This window comes from Varanus komodoensis, unplaced genomic scaffold (genome assembly GCF_004798865.1).
Source record: "Varanus komodoensis strain SLA01 unplaced genomic scaffold, ASM479886v1 scaffold5, whole genome shotgun sequence".
NCBI lineage: Eukaryota > Metazoa > Chordata > Lepidosauria > Squamata > Varanidae > Varanus > Varanus komodoensis.
In genome coordinates, this window is record NW_025336087.1 from 16,491,850 (window position 1) to 16,508,564 (window position 16,715).

The 16,715-nt window shown below is 41.0% G+C and overlaps 1 protein-coding gene across 1 annotated transcript in view; it reads right to left on the reverse strand.

The window, feature by feature from the left end:
- Positions 1-656: 656 nt before the first annotated feature.
- HAPLN1 (hyaluronan and proteoglycan link protein 1) overlaps positions 657-16,715 on the reverse strand; it is a 35,732-nt gene continuing 19,673 nt past the window's right edge. Inside the window, exons 3-4 of the mRNA XM_044446505.1 lie at positions 4,533-4,835; positions 657-946 (exon numbers count right to left, since the gene is read on the reverse strand). Coding sequence (XP_044302440.1) covers positions 657-946; positions 4,533-4,835 — 593 coding nt within the window. The remainder of the gene's footprint in view (positions 947-4,532; positions 4,836-16,715) is intronic.

Sequence of the window (16,715 nt, forward strand, 5' to 3'; positions counted from 1 at the left end):
GCATACATAATAAAACCAGGAATGATGTTCAGAATATTTACTGTGCTTGTTGGAATGTTATGGGATTATTGAGCAGATTTTGCTGAAAGGCATCATTTTAAACAGTGAAACAATTCTCATATGACCAACTTCATAAAACACTGTTGCTTTAAGTTATGTTCACATCTTTGTTTTTAACTGCTCAGAAACCACATGGAATAGTAGTTAAGAAAAGATCAATGAAATTCAGACCTGCATACCTCAGTCATTATTCTATGGTCTGTTTTAAAGTGATGCAATTATGTAAACTTTATCTTGAGAAGGTTTCTGCTTTGAGTATCCTTACATTCCTTAACTTAATCCTAGCAATCATCAAGCTATTGCATGCCCCATTCATGAAAAATATGCTTTGTTGGAGTGATGTAGCTTAAACAGTTACATTTCAAACACTTCCTTACCTAGAGCTTCCTTTAAATTATATTAATTTAAAATATCTACGAATGGCATTTTTTAAAAAAAATAACCAAAACAAATTAATGGGTTGGGTTTATGAAAATGACTCTTTACAGTAAGTAAAAAAGATTTATCACAGTTTTGGTAACTTGCATGAGTTCATACTGAAACAAAATCCTTCACATGTTCTTTATGGATTGGACATTGTTGTGCTCTAGGTACATTCACTGGTATGACCTGAAGCAGTAGACACCATAGAGCTTGTGCTTTTTATCTGGAAAGCCCACGAAGCGTACAGCTGCTTCATTAGGACTACAGCGTTTCCTTGGCTTGGAGATGGGGTACCGGACACTGCCATCAGCCAGCCAGCCAGCATCACAGCGGTCGTATCCCAGGAGTTTCCAGGCTGCAAATATTTGGCCTACTTTAGCAATCTGTGCACCATCTTTAAGGCAGGCTTGCACTGCTTCATCATAGGTCAGCTTGGTTGGGTGTATTAGATAATAAAAACGGCCTGATGAAAAGCAGAGAAAATAATATCAAGGGAATGAAAGATGAGCAAAATACAAACCAAACATTTCACTGAATCATAATTTATTAAAGGAATGGCTATTGTATAATTATAAGTTAAAAGTCCTTAAAAAAGGATTATTACATTTTTGCTCTCCTCTGTTAACTGTCATTGTATAATTGTTTTTGCCTAAGATAAGTCCTTTTACTGAGGGTGAAAAACTGTGTGTTTGAGGGATAGGGAGAAAGTGGGAGATAGAAGCATTGTCAGTAATGATTCTTATTAATTGTCATATTGCATTGCCTTTTGAGACTGTGTGGGCTTGTATTTATTCCTAGTGGCAAGCCTTTATTATTTATTACAATTTTAAAATTTCTTAGATGACTTCCTGAAAAAAAGAATTTAAAAAAGAATCAAAGTAACTTACAGCAACATTAAAACATACACGATTTAGAGGAGCTAAAAGATGTTCTTTATTGTACTAAAGTACAACTACCCAATAAAACAAATATGACATCAGTGACTCAACTCAGCTCATCTGGTACATTAAAAGAGCCCATTATGTGCAATCAAATGCATGGGAACAGAAGCAAGCCTTGACCTGGCACTCAAAAGATGACAATGTCCATAAACTGAGTCCAATCGGAAAGCCCTATTCCTTGCTGCCATGCTCTAAACTTCTTCAGAAGAAACACTAGAGGTGGGCTTAAGTGTTAATCATATGGTATATAAGGCTTTAGAGATTAACAGTGCACCTTAAATTTGACTTGGAAATATAAGGGCGACTAGTACACATAGGACAGAGTTGGTATTGTATGCTCAGAACTTCTGATCCCTGTTGTTAATGTGGCTACAACATTTTACAAAGCTGCAGTCTCTGTACCATATTTGAAAGCAGAACAAAATAGAGCATAGTGCAATAATCTAACCTGGATGTTACCAGAGCACAGATTGATGAAACCAGTTTATCCTTGTCCAGATAAGAGCATAGCTGGGCAATTAGCTGAAGTTGGTAGAAGGCTCTCCACACCACTGAACCTCAAAAGATGGCGACAGATTCAGAAGAACCACCTAGCTATGAACCTGCTTCTTTAGGGGGAATGCAATATTTCCAAAACAGGCTTAACACCATTCATCCAGTCAGGAGAATCTCCTTCTCTATGGCTGGTTGAAAAAAAATCAAGTCAAGAGTGCATTCTGCATTTGATATTATGGGACTGTCACATGATTGCCAGGGCAGCAATGGAATTATCAGCTGCCCCAGATAAGTTGACCTTGGTGTAAATGTTGATAAGGTTGGGGGGGGCTTCGTATTTCATCCAGGTCCACTTCTGTCAGCTCAGCTAGGCATCTGGCAATCCACAAAGCAGACCAGATGATTCATAAAATCCAGATGGAATGGACTCCATAAAGTCCATACATCCCTTGTACAAACTTAGAAGTGCTGCTGTACTTAGTAGGCTTTCCGTCATGGGTATCATTGTTTGCTGCTTTTCAGAGATAAATAGTCTGGGAAATGGGTCAATTAAAAAAATTGCGATGCTAAGTTAGCATTTTATTACATAACACATGTGCGTGAACATACAATGCACATGAGACAATCCAATTTTCATGATAATTAGCTGAAGGCTGGAGAGCCTTTCTGGATCTGATGGTGTTTATTTATTCCCTTTCCACAATTTGTACAAAACTTCTTAAATGTCATATGATTTATCTGAATAAATTTAACCAAACACTTACGGAACAATTTATCTGGTTCGGGTAAACATTTGCACAATATTTTAAAACCTCTCTGTTTTGGAATTGCAAACTCAAGACTGCCCAAAGCAAAAGAAATGTTTATTTTTGCATGTTTTAAGGCAAATAAATTTCATTGTGAATAATGCCTGGAGTACACATAAGCAAAGAATGGAAGCATCTCTTAGTGTGCTTTGCAACACGCATACAAGTTAAAATGCATGTGAGAGGCCCACATCTGAGTCACAGAAAACAGTCCAAGTTGTTGCTTAACAGATAAATCTGTCTTAACTTTCTGTCTTGTATAGAGCACTGATTTTCAGGAATCACAGCAGTTCACTTAATTGATGGCATGGTATTATTTCATTCTGCTTGTTGCTTTCTCTTTTGTGGCCTCACCCCAGAATTCTGATCAGCACTGGGGTCAACCTACTTCTCAGTTGTGCTGCAATCAGGGTAACCATGTGTCCACTATAGAAAGGGATGTGGGGAAAAAGTCTAAAAAGTCCCAGTGTAGTAGTAGTAGAAGTGATGATGATGATGATGATAATTGCCCTACATGTTTCAGAAATCAGGGGCTGAGATTGGGTTTTTTTGTTTGTTATTCTTTCCTATATGTGCTTTCCCTTCCCATCTGATAATCTCTTTTACAGAAAACTATCTGCTATGTTCTAGAAGATAGAAGGTGCTAGAGGACTGTCCTCTGTTTGAAGGTCTCAACGAAGGAGGAACAGCTGAGCCTTGAAGTTGCCCATCAACTGCACCTGGAGAGTGGACTGAGTAAGCCATGCTTGGCAAGTCTTACATATTATGATGAGATGTACTGTATTTCTGTATAAATTATAATGAACATTTTAAAATGTGCATCCATACTTATAATTCAGTACTTGGGAACTATGTAAATCAGTGTCTTCTGTTCTCTTTTTCTGAAGATGCACTTCCCCTTGCTGTGCAAATTTGTAAACAACCATCCTAAAGAGGAATGACTTCAGAGGATACAGCCAAGAGCATTTGCAGGCTGCTCTACCCCATCACCCACTACTATGTACTACTAGAAATGTAAGTGTTCAATGGAAGTAGTTCTACGAGTATATTCCATTGTGTGGGGTTAGCTCTTATTACAGAAAAATTCTCTCTGAAATGATCTGATGGAAAGTTGGAGGATAGCAACAAGAGTTAAAGTGGTGGCAACTTTTCTGCTGATTGTAACTAAAGAACTATCCGAAAGACCATCTTCTCCCATATGAATCTGCCTGTATGCTGAGGTCCTCCTCACAGGCAACAACAGGCAGGGACTTTTATTGTGGTGGCATTCAAAATGTGGAATGCTGCTCCAGAGACACCTGTTTTCTGCACTCCATTTTCTAGGTCTTTGTTAACACAAGCTTTCAATGGGAGGCAGTTCAGAAATTATTTATATACTCCCTTTCCCTAAGCTTTAATTATGCTATTTTAATCTTTTTATGTAAGTTGTGTTTTGCTTTGCTTTATATCTCATTCATTAATTGCGTTTATAAATCTAGTAACAGCTTCCTGCAGTAGTTTTGGTTGAAAAATTTTCTTTTAAATAAGCTACACATGAAGCTGCCTTATAGCAGGTCAGACTATTTTTTTTTCTACACAGTACTGTATACTCTGATGGGCAGCAGTTCTTCAGCATCAGGTATCTCTCATCACCTGCTTCCTGCTTCTTTTAATGGGAGTCACTTAAACTTAGGATCTTCAGCATGAAAAGCAAGTGCTCTGAACTATGATTCTTTCCTAAATAAGTAACAAATAGCATTGAATTGTTATCCCCCCACCCCCACCAGCAAGCACCTACAGATCCTTTTAAAAAGTAAGAATTCCTTACCATTAAAATGGGATGTAAAACAGAAGACATCGTATCTGCTTTGATCTTTATTTGAGAAGCCATAATTCCGGACTCCAGGCACCATGTTCTTCCCACCACAAGGCTCCCTGGGTTTTGTGATGGGATATTGGACAGACCCATCACTGAGCCAGCCTGCATTGCACCAGTCTAGACCTGATCTCCATGCTTCATACAGCTGGTCAAATGAAGCTATAACCGCATCCTGGTCCAGGCAGGCTTGCTGTGCATCATAGAAGTTTAAGTTGTAGCGACCCAGTCGTGGAAAGTAAGGAAAGACAATGCCTAAAAGAATGCAAGAGTAATACATTTAAATACATTTGCAAAATTGTGTTGTGCATACACATGCATTTAGTTGGAAGAGAGGGAAGGAACATTTGATGGCAGAGGAAAGAGGGAGGTTATTTGTATGTAATGCCAAAATAGCAATCTGTTAAATTTTATGTCTGCAGTAGAGGCTGTCAGCAAGTCAGCTATTTAGTCTGAGAATTTTGCATGACTAGTCTCCTCAGACAGCAGCCCTTTGTAACAGACAGAATCACAACCTTTCCCCATAGAATGCTCCCCATTCTGTACTCTTTTCTCAGTATTTTCAATGATTATTAATATCACCCTCATGGTTTGGTTCTGATCATTACACTAGAAGCACATCTGCACCAAATAACCTAGGAAGTGCTGAGAAGAGCAAGGAAAACAACTAGGACTTGGTCTACTCAGCTTAAACACAAATATAGTTTGAGAACTGGACAAACCTCTTCTTTGGTGTGGGCATTAATTAATACCAATAAAGTATGACATTTAAATTCAGTTGTATTTTTATGGCTGCAATCCTATTGCAACTTACCTTGCCACAAGCCCCAATGAACTCAACAGGACTTACTTCTGAATAAGAATGCATACGATTGAGCTGTGAGTGATATTCACAGAGCAAGAAATATATCAGTGATTACTAGCACTGACAGCTACATGAAACTTACACCTTTTGGTTTGAGCCTTGTCTGTTCTGTTTTTATGTTTCTGATCTGTTTTTAATGTAATGTTGTATGCTTTTATAATATTACATTTGTGATATATTTTTGTTGCTGTATGTTTTGTTTACTACCTTGCTATTATTGGATTCAGATTTATGCTGAATCAATCGCACTGCTGGAAGGAGACTTTCTTGCCTACTCCATCCCACAGCAGCCCCTCCATCCAGCTGCAAATTCTACACAGAAAGCCAGTTTGCTTGATCTGAACAAGCTTGTTTAAGTCACAGTGGTTGGTTTAATCTCTGTTTCACTAATTCACTAATTATGCACCTGGGTTTGGTTTATAATGTCAACAAAACCCAGTAACATGGCTTATTTGCAGGGGAAACAGCCTTCAAATAATGGGGATTAGGATTTTAAACCCGATGGGCCAGAGAATCAGGACAACCTGCTGCCTGGATTGAGCTATACTGTGTGTGCGTAGGACGATCTTCAAAAATCAGATTGCACCATCTGCCCATGCAGAAGCCTTCTTCTCACACAAAGCAGCTTCTGCTTTGCTGAGGGCAAACAATGGATTTGGGGTGTTGTATTCTTGCCCTGCTTTTGGATTTGGGGAGGAACAGATGAACTACATTTGGATACAAGGTTTCAGATTAGATGGAGCTTTGACATGATTCAGAAGAGCCCTTTTTATGCTTTTATAGTTTCCATACTAAAACAAATCAATGCAAGTTCCAGGTTCCTCTCTCAGTAAGCCTGCCTTCTCAGTACCATTTGCATTAGCTGCTTTGGCTCCTTTTTCTCTTGCTTGCTTGCTTGCTTTACAGGCAGAGAGCCAGTGAGTAAGTAGGCAGTACTATCTACTGCTTGTTTGCTTGAGTGGTATCTACTGCTGCTCCTTTCCACCACATCTGCTGTCTGAGTGAAAGTCAGTTGAACAAGCGGGCTGCAATGGTGAAAAGGAGAAACAGGTCCAGGAATCTGTTATCAGGTGACTGTTGCCAGGATATGGGCTCTCAGTTGGTGTCCAGGTGTACCCTATCTGGACAGGGATAGCCAGGTTTCAATAATCCATGCACTGGTAATCTCTAAACTAAATTAACTGCAATGCACTCTTCATTGGACTGTCTGTGAAGACTGTTCAGAAGCTGTAGCTTGTTCAAACTGTGGGAGCCAGGGACTAGATGGTCTGAACATATAAGGTCAGTGTTAGTCAACTGCAGGGGCTGCCTATTGCTCCCTGTAAATATGCTGGTTTTTACCTGTAAAGCCTTGCATGAACTGGAACCACAATATCTTACCAAACACCTCTCCCAAGTGCAATCTACCAGAACAGTTTGATCAAGGTCTGGGGCCTGCCTCCCACTGCTACCTCCAAGGGAGCTTCCATTGGTGGTAGCAAGAAAAGGCCTTTTCAGTGGTTGCTTCAAGTGAAGAAGAGGCCTACCTGGCACCAATTCTAATAACTTTTTGGTGCCAAAAGATATTAAAGATATATTAAGACTATCCTCTACCACTGGACATTTTATTAATTTACTATCCTATTGAGCTTATGTTAGCTGCTTAAGCAAATCTATTGGTCTAATTTGTATGGTCTTTTAAATACCTATAGCCTTTTAAATGTGATTTTCAAATTTTGTAAGCAGTTTTTATTGTTGTTTGTATTTTATATTGCATTTTATGTGTTGTAAACTATCCAGACAGTTTTGACTATTACTAAGGTCATCAGAGTTAAAAGACACATTTTAACCAAAACTGTGCCTCAGTTCTAAGCTGTACAGAAGGTCTTAATATTTACACAGTAACTGTTAAAATTTTGTGCTTACATTTTTAAATATAATACAACAACACAGTTCATTTCCAGGGGTAAAACCAAACTGGCTTCTTTCCCAAACAAACAGGTTTGCAGCAATTCAGTGGAAAATGCTCCGCGCACACACACTATTTCTTTTCCAACTGAAAATTCAGTACCAATTAAAATTAGAGTATATGTCTTAGACTCAACCATTTAATATAAAAAACCTACCCGTTAACTGAAGGCAGTTAATATTAGTGCTATGAGTATTTGTTCATTTACAAAATGTGTATCTCACATCCTGTGCCAAGAATGTGGCATCTGAAGTGATAAACAGCACAAAACAAACGCTAAGGGCACTAAACACAATCCTGTGTGTGTTTAGACAGGGTTAGCAAACGTGCTATCCTTTAGTTTTGCTTTACAGGATACAAGAGAGCAGGTATTAAATGTACCACACCACAAAGCAACAGTAAAACCAGCAGGCTCAGTGCATCCTCCATTTAACACATTAGCTCTTCACATACATGGCAGGAAAAGTTAAGTGGAAAGTTAATGCAGCAGTGTCCCAGAGTTGGGCAGCTCCATTCTACATGGTTTGGCTATATGCTATTGAACACTATGAAGCATACTCACTTTCTTATCTAGTAACATAACAGAAATGAAAAGTTAGAATAGCAGAGTCTGGTGGCACCTTAAAGATTAACAACTTGGATAAGGCATAAGTTATCATGGACTGGAGCCCATTTCATCTTATATAAAGAAAATAACCTTCTATCCAGTGCTGTTTTTCTAGTGAGGGTTACCCCTTCAAACTTCTCTTTGTTTCATCAGTCAATAGCAACTGGAGTACCCAAATTTGACAGGATCCAGAAATATAACTTAGTTTGGGTTGCATTTTGGAATTTTACAGCTAAAGTAGGACCATGGTGGATAACAGACATAATAAATTTAAGTTCAACAGCATAGGTATGAAAAAAATAAGTCAGCAGTTCAGAAATAGCGATAGAAGGCAGTAAAAACATAAGGGATTATAAAACTAAAATTAGGTATTTCAAGACAGTGTCTTTCCTCTCTACACATTAACATCTCTATGGTTTCAAACATGCACATTAAATAAATATGACAAAAATGTGTATAACTTTCATATACAAGATTTCCAGGGTTAGGCCTAGAAGAAATGCTAAAATGGCCATTCAAGTGCTGAGCTTCTTTGAGCACTCACCTCCAATTATGCAACTTCTGAATACCTTACTTTTCAGCATTTCACAACTTTGATGCATGACTGATCTCAGCCATATAAAACTGTAAATGTACACTCATGAATCTGGATCACAGTAGCTCACCATCATTTACATGCACAATATTTGCAACTTAAGCAATCATGATGTTTTAAATTTCTCTTTAAATACACCAATGAATAAACAGCAAGACAGTCTTTCCAGTTTTACAAGTGAAGATGAAATGTTTATAGTATTTTTATTTTAGTAGATGAATTCAGCTGCAATCTTGTTGATCTTGGGAAGCTAACCAAGGGTCATAAAATTCACTCAATCTTCTCCTCTGCAGAAATGTCCATGGTAGATCTTTTCCAATGCAAGAACTAGGGGGTGGGGGCATGGAGGTATGCTGGGACTGGATCATGGGATCACCTTGGGAAATAGTTGTCTGCAAGACTTAAAAATAATTGGAAGCCTTGATATCGAGCTGTGCACAAGGCCTTTGGTATCAACTAAACTCTCTGCTGTAGGAGGAGGGATTGCCATGTAAGAAGCAGGGCATATTAAAGAATAATATTCTTCATATTAAAGAAGAAGCAGCTGTGCTGGAAAAGCATTACAGTCTGGGTAACAGCCTTGTGGAGCAAGTGTCAAAGGGGCTGTAATCCTAAATACGCTACTTGGTGGTAAGCAGCATTGAACTCAATGAGGTTTCGAACCAAATCAGATTTGATATTAATGGTTGTGGGAAGGGTAAAGTCTGTATCTTTTAAAATATGAGTGAAGGACTGTTATTTCTTAAGAAGCGTAGAATCTGTATTTTTTAGAATGAATAAAGGCCTGTTCTCATTATCTCAACCTCCCCACTAGATTTAAGAAACATTTTGGCGTCAAGTAAGAATTTTCAAGGCCACTTTGGCCTGTTGACCTCTTAGAAGGTACTGCGCAAGCGTAATAAGTTTATGAATAGTAAATGACACACCTCTCATAGGTAATAGGCTCATTAGCATGAACATGGGATGTATGAGCGGGAGGGGGGAACATGTTAAGGAGTAGTATGATGTAGGCGGATGGGGAAGATTGTGACTTCTTAGTAACCAGCCAATGGCGAAGTGGGGATAGTGTTGAGCATCGGGGAAAGAAATGTATAAAGTCTCTTGTAAACAGTAAAAGATTGCTCTTTGTTTCTCAGACTACTGAGGCATTGAGCCAGCCTTTGCAAACGCCTTTTGTATGGAATAAACTGCTTGTACCCACTCGAATCCTGTCTCAAGGAGTTGTAAATCTCACAATTGGTGCCCAACGTGGGGCTCATGGCATCTTTCGGAGGAGGCAAGAAGGAATGATCCGGAGGCGCCCCGCCGAGTTTGGCGGCCGGTGGTGAGTCTGTCATTGGGTCCTCCGTCGACTGCCTGAGCTGAACAAAATAGGGACAAGGATCCGGGTGGCTACAACTCAGAAACTGCGGTTAGAACCAAGGTTTGAAGAGATTTCGACCAGGCAACTCTGTGCACAGGCCCAGGTGAGTTAACCGAAATGCTGTGTGATCGGGTCGGTATTAGTCTCACTGGGAGATCAAGAGGACAGTCCGGCCAGATGTGGTAAAAGACCACGGAGAGTCATAATTGTCCCACTGGTGCGGTGTCCTAAGGGTGAGTTAACCGACACGCTGTGTGATCGGGTTGGGAGTAGTCTCACCAGGTAAACAGGAACTGCTGAGTGATCAGTTCCTAAGCCTAGGAAAATAAAACCGCTGGTAAAAATATGTAATAATTGTGTTGTAATAAGTGTGTGAGTGTGAGGTCCCGGAGTGTGAAAGAAAAGTTCAAACGGACGCGTGAGAGTGGAGGACCTAGTACGTGGTTCCATGTCCCTGCGAGGTGAGCGGCTGAAACGGTACCGAGCAAATGGAGAGTGATTGCGGGACATAACTAATAGAAGATAGAGTAAGGAAGGATAGGTTCTAGAAATACAAAGCCCACTAAAGAGATTAAATCCCAACAAGAAATACCGGTATACTCCCCATTAGGATTTTTATTAAAAGAGTGGGATAAACCCTATCGGATTAATTGGACATGTTTTTTTTAAACAAGACTCAAATGATTAAGTACTGCAGAAAGGTCTGGCCAACCTATATCCTGCAGGAACCAGATTATAAATGGAACAAGGATGGAAATCTCACCTTACAAAAAAACCTTAGCCATGGCTTACAGGGGGAGATTTTGCTGATTGGTCCTAAAGCATGAGGACAGCAAAATTATATTATGGCCCCTTTTGGGCAGGTACTTTGGCAATGGGAGGATTTGGGTTTGTGGAGTCCCCTCGGACTGCAGGAGAGGTGAAACCTTTTAGGCAGGAACTACAAGCTATTTTTGTTTGTTTGTTTGTCTGTCTGTCTGCCTGCCTGCTTGCTTGCTTGCTTGTATTTTGTTTTCTGGTGAAGAATTGAGTTTGATCCAACAGGCAGCTAGAAATGTTTGGAATAGAGAAAATCTCAACAGAGCAGGAGATGCTCTGTGCTGTTTTCTAGAAGGAAGAGTTGGGAATTATTAGAGTATATGATCTAGGGAATCAAAGAAGCAGTACCTCAGTCTCTTAATGTACGTCAGACTTTGGAATAAAAGAAAGATGATACTCCATCTGAGTGGCTGGAGAGACTGAAGCAACAGATGAAAAAAATAAAAATTGGGCAACTGGATTCAGGAATCCAGCCCATCAGATAGATATTGCTGAAGTGTCAGTTTGCAGGGAAGGCAGGGGAGAATATTAGGCAGAACAGAAGTTGCAGGTGTTAGATGGAAGAGAAGCAAGGACGTTGGAAGATTTGTTGAGAGAGGCACAGAAAGTGTATGCAAGGAGAGAGGATGAGGAAAAATGGACTCAAAGGATGGAATGTAGTGGCAATAGAGGAAATGGGAATAAGTCAGGTAGAGGATGAGGTTGAGGAAGAGGATTTCAGCCCACACCTAAGGTGTGGCGAATGAATGAAGGATTAAGTGCAGGATGTTATCAATGTGGAAAAGTTGGGTACTTTAAATGAGAATGCCCTGAGCTGAGGGGAGAGGAGAGGTTGATTTCTTTCATGAATATGACAAAGATTAGGAAGGTCAGGGGTCTCCTCATAGGAGGACCCACTGGGAACATTTGATAAATTCGAAAGTGGAACCATTTGGGAAAGACATGGTATTTATGGTAGGCTCTGGAGCTACCTGCTCCACAATGAATATGATTCAAAATGGAATGCAATTGGGGAAAAGGGGAATTGATGACTCAAGGAGTGGGAGGTATTCTGGTAAAAGTGAAAATATTCGAACCTGCTAAGGTAAAACATGAGCATGGTGAAACTGTTGTGTGATTTCGTACTGTGGGGGCAAATTTGTAACTTGGCAGGGAGAGATCTCCTAGCCAGACTGGGATTTTTGGTAAAAGGCATTGGATGTTAGGTAGAGATGAAGCTAAGGAGGAGGACCAATAGTGATTTATGTCTAAAACCTCAGGCAGCTGGTGCTTGTGAGGCCTGGAAGGAAAATTGAACACTTTGTGGAAAGAAAAAGGGGGGGGGGGGCATGATGCCTCTCCCTGCAAGAATTTATTGCATTGGACTCAAAAGTGAGCAGGCCATAACTTAACAGCAAGAAAGGGCAGATGCCACTGTGACAGGTTCTGCCTGGGGTTGTGTTTATCTTTTTGTGTGTGTTTAACAACCATTTGCCATCTCTGAGTTGTATAATTAAAAGAATCAGAATCCTAGTTTTTCCAGGGGATTCTGAAAGGTGATAAGTTTGTTTCAAAGCACTAATTGGACTAATGCCAGAATGGCAGAATGTATTCGAATAAAACAAAACTCTAGGTTTCAGGTTAAGTGTTAGAAGATAATCTCTGAGGGTCAGGAATCCCCAGAAAATGGGATGGGTTTCATGGGAGGTGGTTGACGCCCATCAGTGAAGAAGTTTGGACAACCACATGTTGTGGATTATAGGAACAGAGTTGACCGAAACAGGGGGTCAGACTAGATGACCAGAGGAGGACCCCTTTCTAACTCACTTTTTTTCTATGTTTTATCACTCAACTTGGAATGATGTGCAAATGATGCTGCACATATCCTCTTGAAGGGCTCAGGTGCCCTATGGAGAGGGAGCTAAAGGAAAAGTTTACGAGGCTATGGTGAACAGGAGCATTTTTTATTTGCTACTGCAGTATTTACTGAGGAAGGGGAGTCAAAAAGAGGGCTGGCATTAAAGGGATGGAGGAAACAGCCTGTGCAGCCACAGCCCTAGTGGTGGACGAAGCCAGGAAATTAGCTATGGGGGAAGCTTTGGTGGTAATAGTGGCACACCCAGTGCAAGCTCTGTTAGCCATCAGGGCTGCAAAGTGGTTAACTGACTCCTGACTTATTAAGTATGAGGCTGTACTGATGAATCAACTAGATTTGATTCTGACTACTGGAGGAGGTGTGAATCCTGTAGATTTCTTGATAGGAGGCAGTTGAGACTTGGAGTAAGCGCATGATTGTGTGGTGTTACCAATTGCAGCACCCCAAAACACCCCAAAAGTAGTAGGCCAGAGGAAGGCCACATAGTAAAAACACCACAGTTATACTGTCCAGAAGGGAGGGGGGATAAGAACAAAATGAATTTTGTGTAACCCACAGCTAACACGCTGGCCTGACCTCGAATACAGTAATCAAAGGGACAGTGGAAACTGGTTCTAGCTGCCATGAACATTGCAAATATGCAGGGAGTAAGAACATGGCAAGCCTGTGTGAATCTCGAGCAGATAAGAAATAGACATGGGAAATGTCTGGTCCTTGACAGAAGAAAGGACTCTTTCTCCAGCACAGGACAGGGTGCATACATTGATGTATCGATGCATTAGATGTGTATTAGGTGACCTAATTGGTTACCTAGGGTATAAAACTCATGTACTGGGGTGCAACTTTTGAGACACTGCTTTGGGCTGAATGTCCCCTTTTGTCTCCCTTTATTCTATAGTGCACTAGAATAACGCTGATTTTGGCTCTAAGTCTTGTCTCAGGCTCTCTTTGGCTTGGGTCTGGGGTCCACCTGGGTTTGCCCCAGCTGTTGACTGGCTCAGTCCGGTAACAGTGGAATTAGTGTATCTAGAAACTAAAGTAAGGGCAAAGGCATCATGGATACAAAGAAATAAAAGGGAACCAGGTGAGGAATAGTGGGAGACTGTCCTCCTCCTGGTCAGCCCAAATTTGTGAGTTATGGGCTCTGAAGTGAGCCCTGAAATTGTAGGGAGGAACTGGGAACTGAGAAGAATCTAAACTCTGGAAGATGGGTAATGTCTGATGGCTAAGAATGGCTATCTAAGGGACTAGCTAGGCAAGTAATCCAGAGACTCCATGCAAGTAGAGTCTCTGGAGCTAAGGCTCTTGTAGATTAATTTCTAAAAACTGATGTGGCATTGGGATGTATTTGGGCTAGCACATGCCTTTGGGAAAATTAGGCAGGAAAGGAGTTTGATCATGAGTAGAGGAAAAGTTTTGGTGCAGTAGAAGTCGATGCAAGTAGTGTAAAAATTAGCTCTGCCTAAACAATTGGCAATTATTCATGTAAAGAGAGATCACCCTATGAAATGCTGTTTGAATTGCCTTACTTGGGGCAGGTGGGGGAGTTACCAAGTTTCGAGTCAAAAGATAAACAACTGAGTGTTTTGGTTAAAAAAAAAAAACCGTGTAAAGAATGAAACTGCTAAAGTTTTTCATGGAAGCACAAAATGGAGGAGTTGGAAGGGGCCACAAAGGCCATCAAGTTCAAACCCCTGCTGTTGCAGGGCGCCATGATACACCCTTTTCATTTGGGTAAAGAAAAGAAGGAAAAAGCAAAAGAAAAAAAAAAGGAAGAGGGTTGGTGTACCTCATTTGCTGAAGAGCACTCCATTATTTAAGGGACAGCAACTGCAGCTTTTTCTGGATTTGGACTAGGCAGCTGAATTCAGGGAAATGTGTGCTGGAAACTATGGACTTGACTGTGGGATCCACACAGCCAAGAAAGGGGAGTGCTCTGGCAGAAGGTGCCACCATTTTGTGAGTGCTGCAGAGGGAGCGCACACACAAGAGCCTCTAAGCATGTGCAGAGTTCAAAGCACTTTGGGAAGTTGGGGCAGTGCTGCTTCCAGCCACGAGTTGGGGGCAGGCTTGCACTGGTTTTCTGGATGGGATCTGGAGTGTCCAGAAAACTCTAAAAGAAAATGTTGGGCTGTTTGAATGTTGAGGGGAAGGGGGACGATAAGGTATTGCACCTGAGGTGAGACATTCTTTGAGTGTTCAAAGCCTGTATTGCCTCAGGAAAAATTCTGTATGAGAAGGGATTGGGTTAAAGCAAAGGATCCTTGAGCACTCTCAATGGGGAGGCTGAGGGGAATTTTTTTTAAGGGAAGGAAACCTAGAAAGCTGTATTGTGGGAATGCATTAATTGTTTGTGCTGACTACCAGGAGTTTTTGTGTGGGAGGCTGAGGGGAATATATTCTGAACTCTAGGTATACCATCTTGTGGCTGTGCCACAACACAAAGAGTAGAGGAAGAGGGGTAATGGGTGGAACTGGGGCTGTTTGGTTGGGTGTGTGCATGTGCACATGGGTGCACAGTGGAAGGGGTTCTTTTCAAAAACCCCAAGGAGACTACCTGTTGTGGTCTCAATGTTGTGGGTTATTCCCTTTTTGCAATGTTGCCAAGTATTTTGATCAGGCTCCAAATTTTACAAGGAAAGATAGCTATGGAGGGTGTTTTGTACAAGAAAGGAATATTGATGGTGCTAAGGAGAGTTTTCCTTACAGTAACCTAATGTTAGTGGGCGGGGGGGGGGGGGCAGGCTTGAAAAGGGACAAAGATTTTTCAACTTCATCTCCAAGCTAACATGGTTAACCAGAGTCTGTGAAGAAATGCAAAGTTTTTTTTAATCCACCTGTTTTGTGAGCTGTACTTTCCCAACACCAGATGAACTGGAACTACAAAGACTGTGATTCCTGTGTTCTGCCTTGCTTTTTGTATCATCCACGAGGAAGCAAAATCCTACAAGCCAAGTGTACAGCTGAGTCCAGAAGTTGAGTGAAGCCTAGACAACGAAATCTCGAAGAATCGCCTCAAAGGGCAAAGCAGACGACTGAACTGGACATTAGGCCATTGCCTCATCTCACACTGCTCCCACCTTGCAAAGCAGGCTAACCCAAGTCTGTTGGCCAAAATGAATGGTGGCCTTAGACAGGGTATGCATCATCGTGTATTCATCATCATGGGGGTCTCAGCCCCAGTGAAGATGATATCTTTAGGTCAATCGGTCAAAAGGGGAGGCTAGAGAGCAAAGGAACCAGGCTCAAAATAGATTGGGTAGCAGCGCTGCAAAGGTGCAAGGGGAGCAGGTTAAAGGTGAGAGCTGGCTGGCACGGAGTTCCTTGCAGCCAAAGGAGGGGGTGAAGAGATCTTTTCTTTCATAAGAAGCGTAAAATCTGTATCTTTTAGAATGAATAAAGGCCTGTTCTCATTATCTCATCCTCCCCACTAGATTTAAGAAACATTTTGGCGTCAAGTAAGAATTTTCAAGGCCACTTCGGCCTGTTGACCTCTTAGAAGGTACTGCGCAAGCGTAATAAGTTTATGAATAGTAAATGACACACCTCTCATAGGTAATAGGCTCATTAGCATGAACATGGGATGTATGAGCGGGAGGGGGGAACATGTTAAGGAGTAGTATGATGTAGGCGGATGGGAAAGATTGTGACTTCTTAGTAACCAGCCAATGGCGAAGTGGGGATAGTGTTGAGCATCGGGGAAAGAAATGTATAAAGTCTCTTGTAAACAGTAAAAGATTGCTCTTTGTTTCTCAGACTACTGAGGCATTGAGCCAGCCTTTGCAAACGCCTTTTGTATGGAATAAACTGCTTGTACCCACTCGAATCCTGTCTCAAGGAGTTTTAAATCTCACAATGGTGCAATCCTATTGCACACTTAGATAGGAAAAGGTCTTACAATTGTTGTGGGACTTATTTCTGCCTTCATAAGATCATGTCATAAATGTATTTTGTGTTTTACTGTCCTACTTTAAAGATCCAAAAACAAACAAACAAAACAAAGAAACAAAAACCCACCCTAGTGATGGGATTACAGCAGGAGGAAAGGGAATTTGAACCTTTTTCCTCCCCTACCCTGATAGA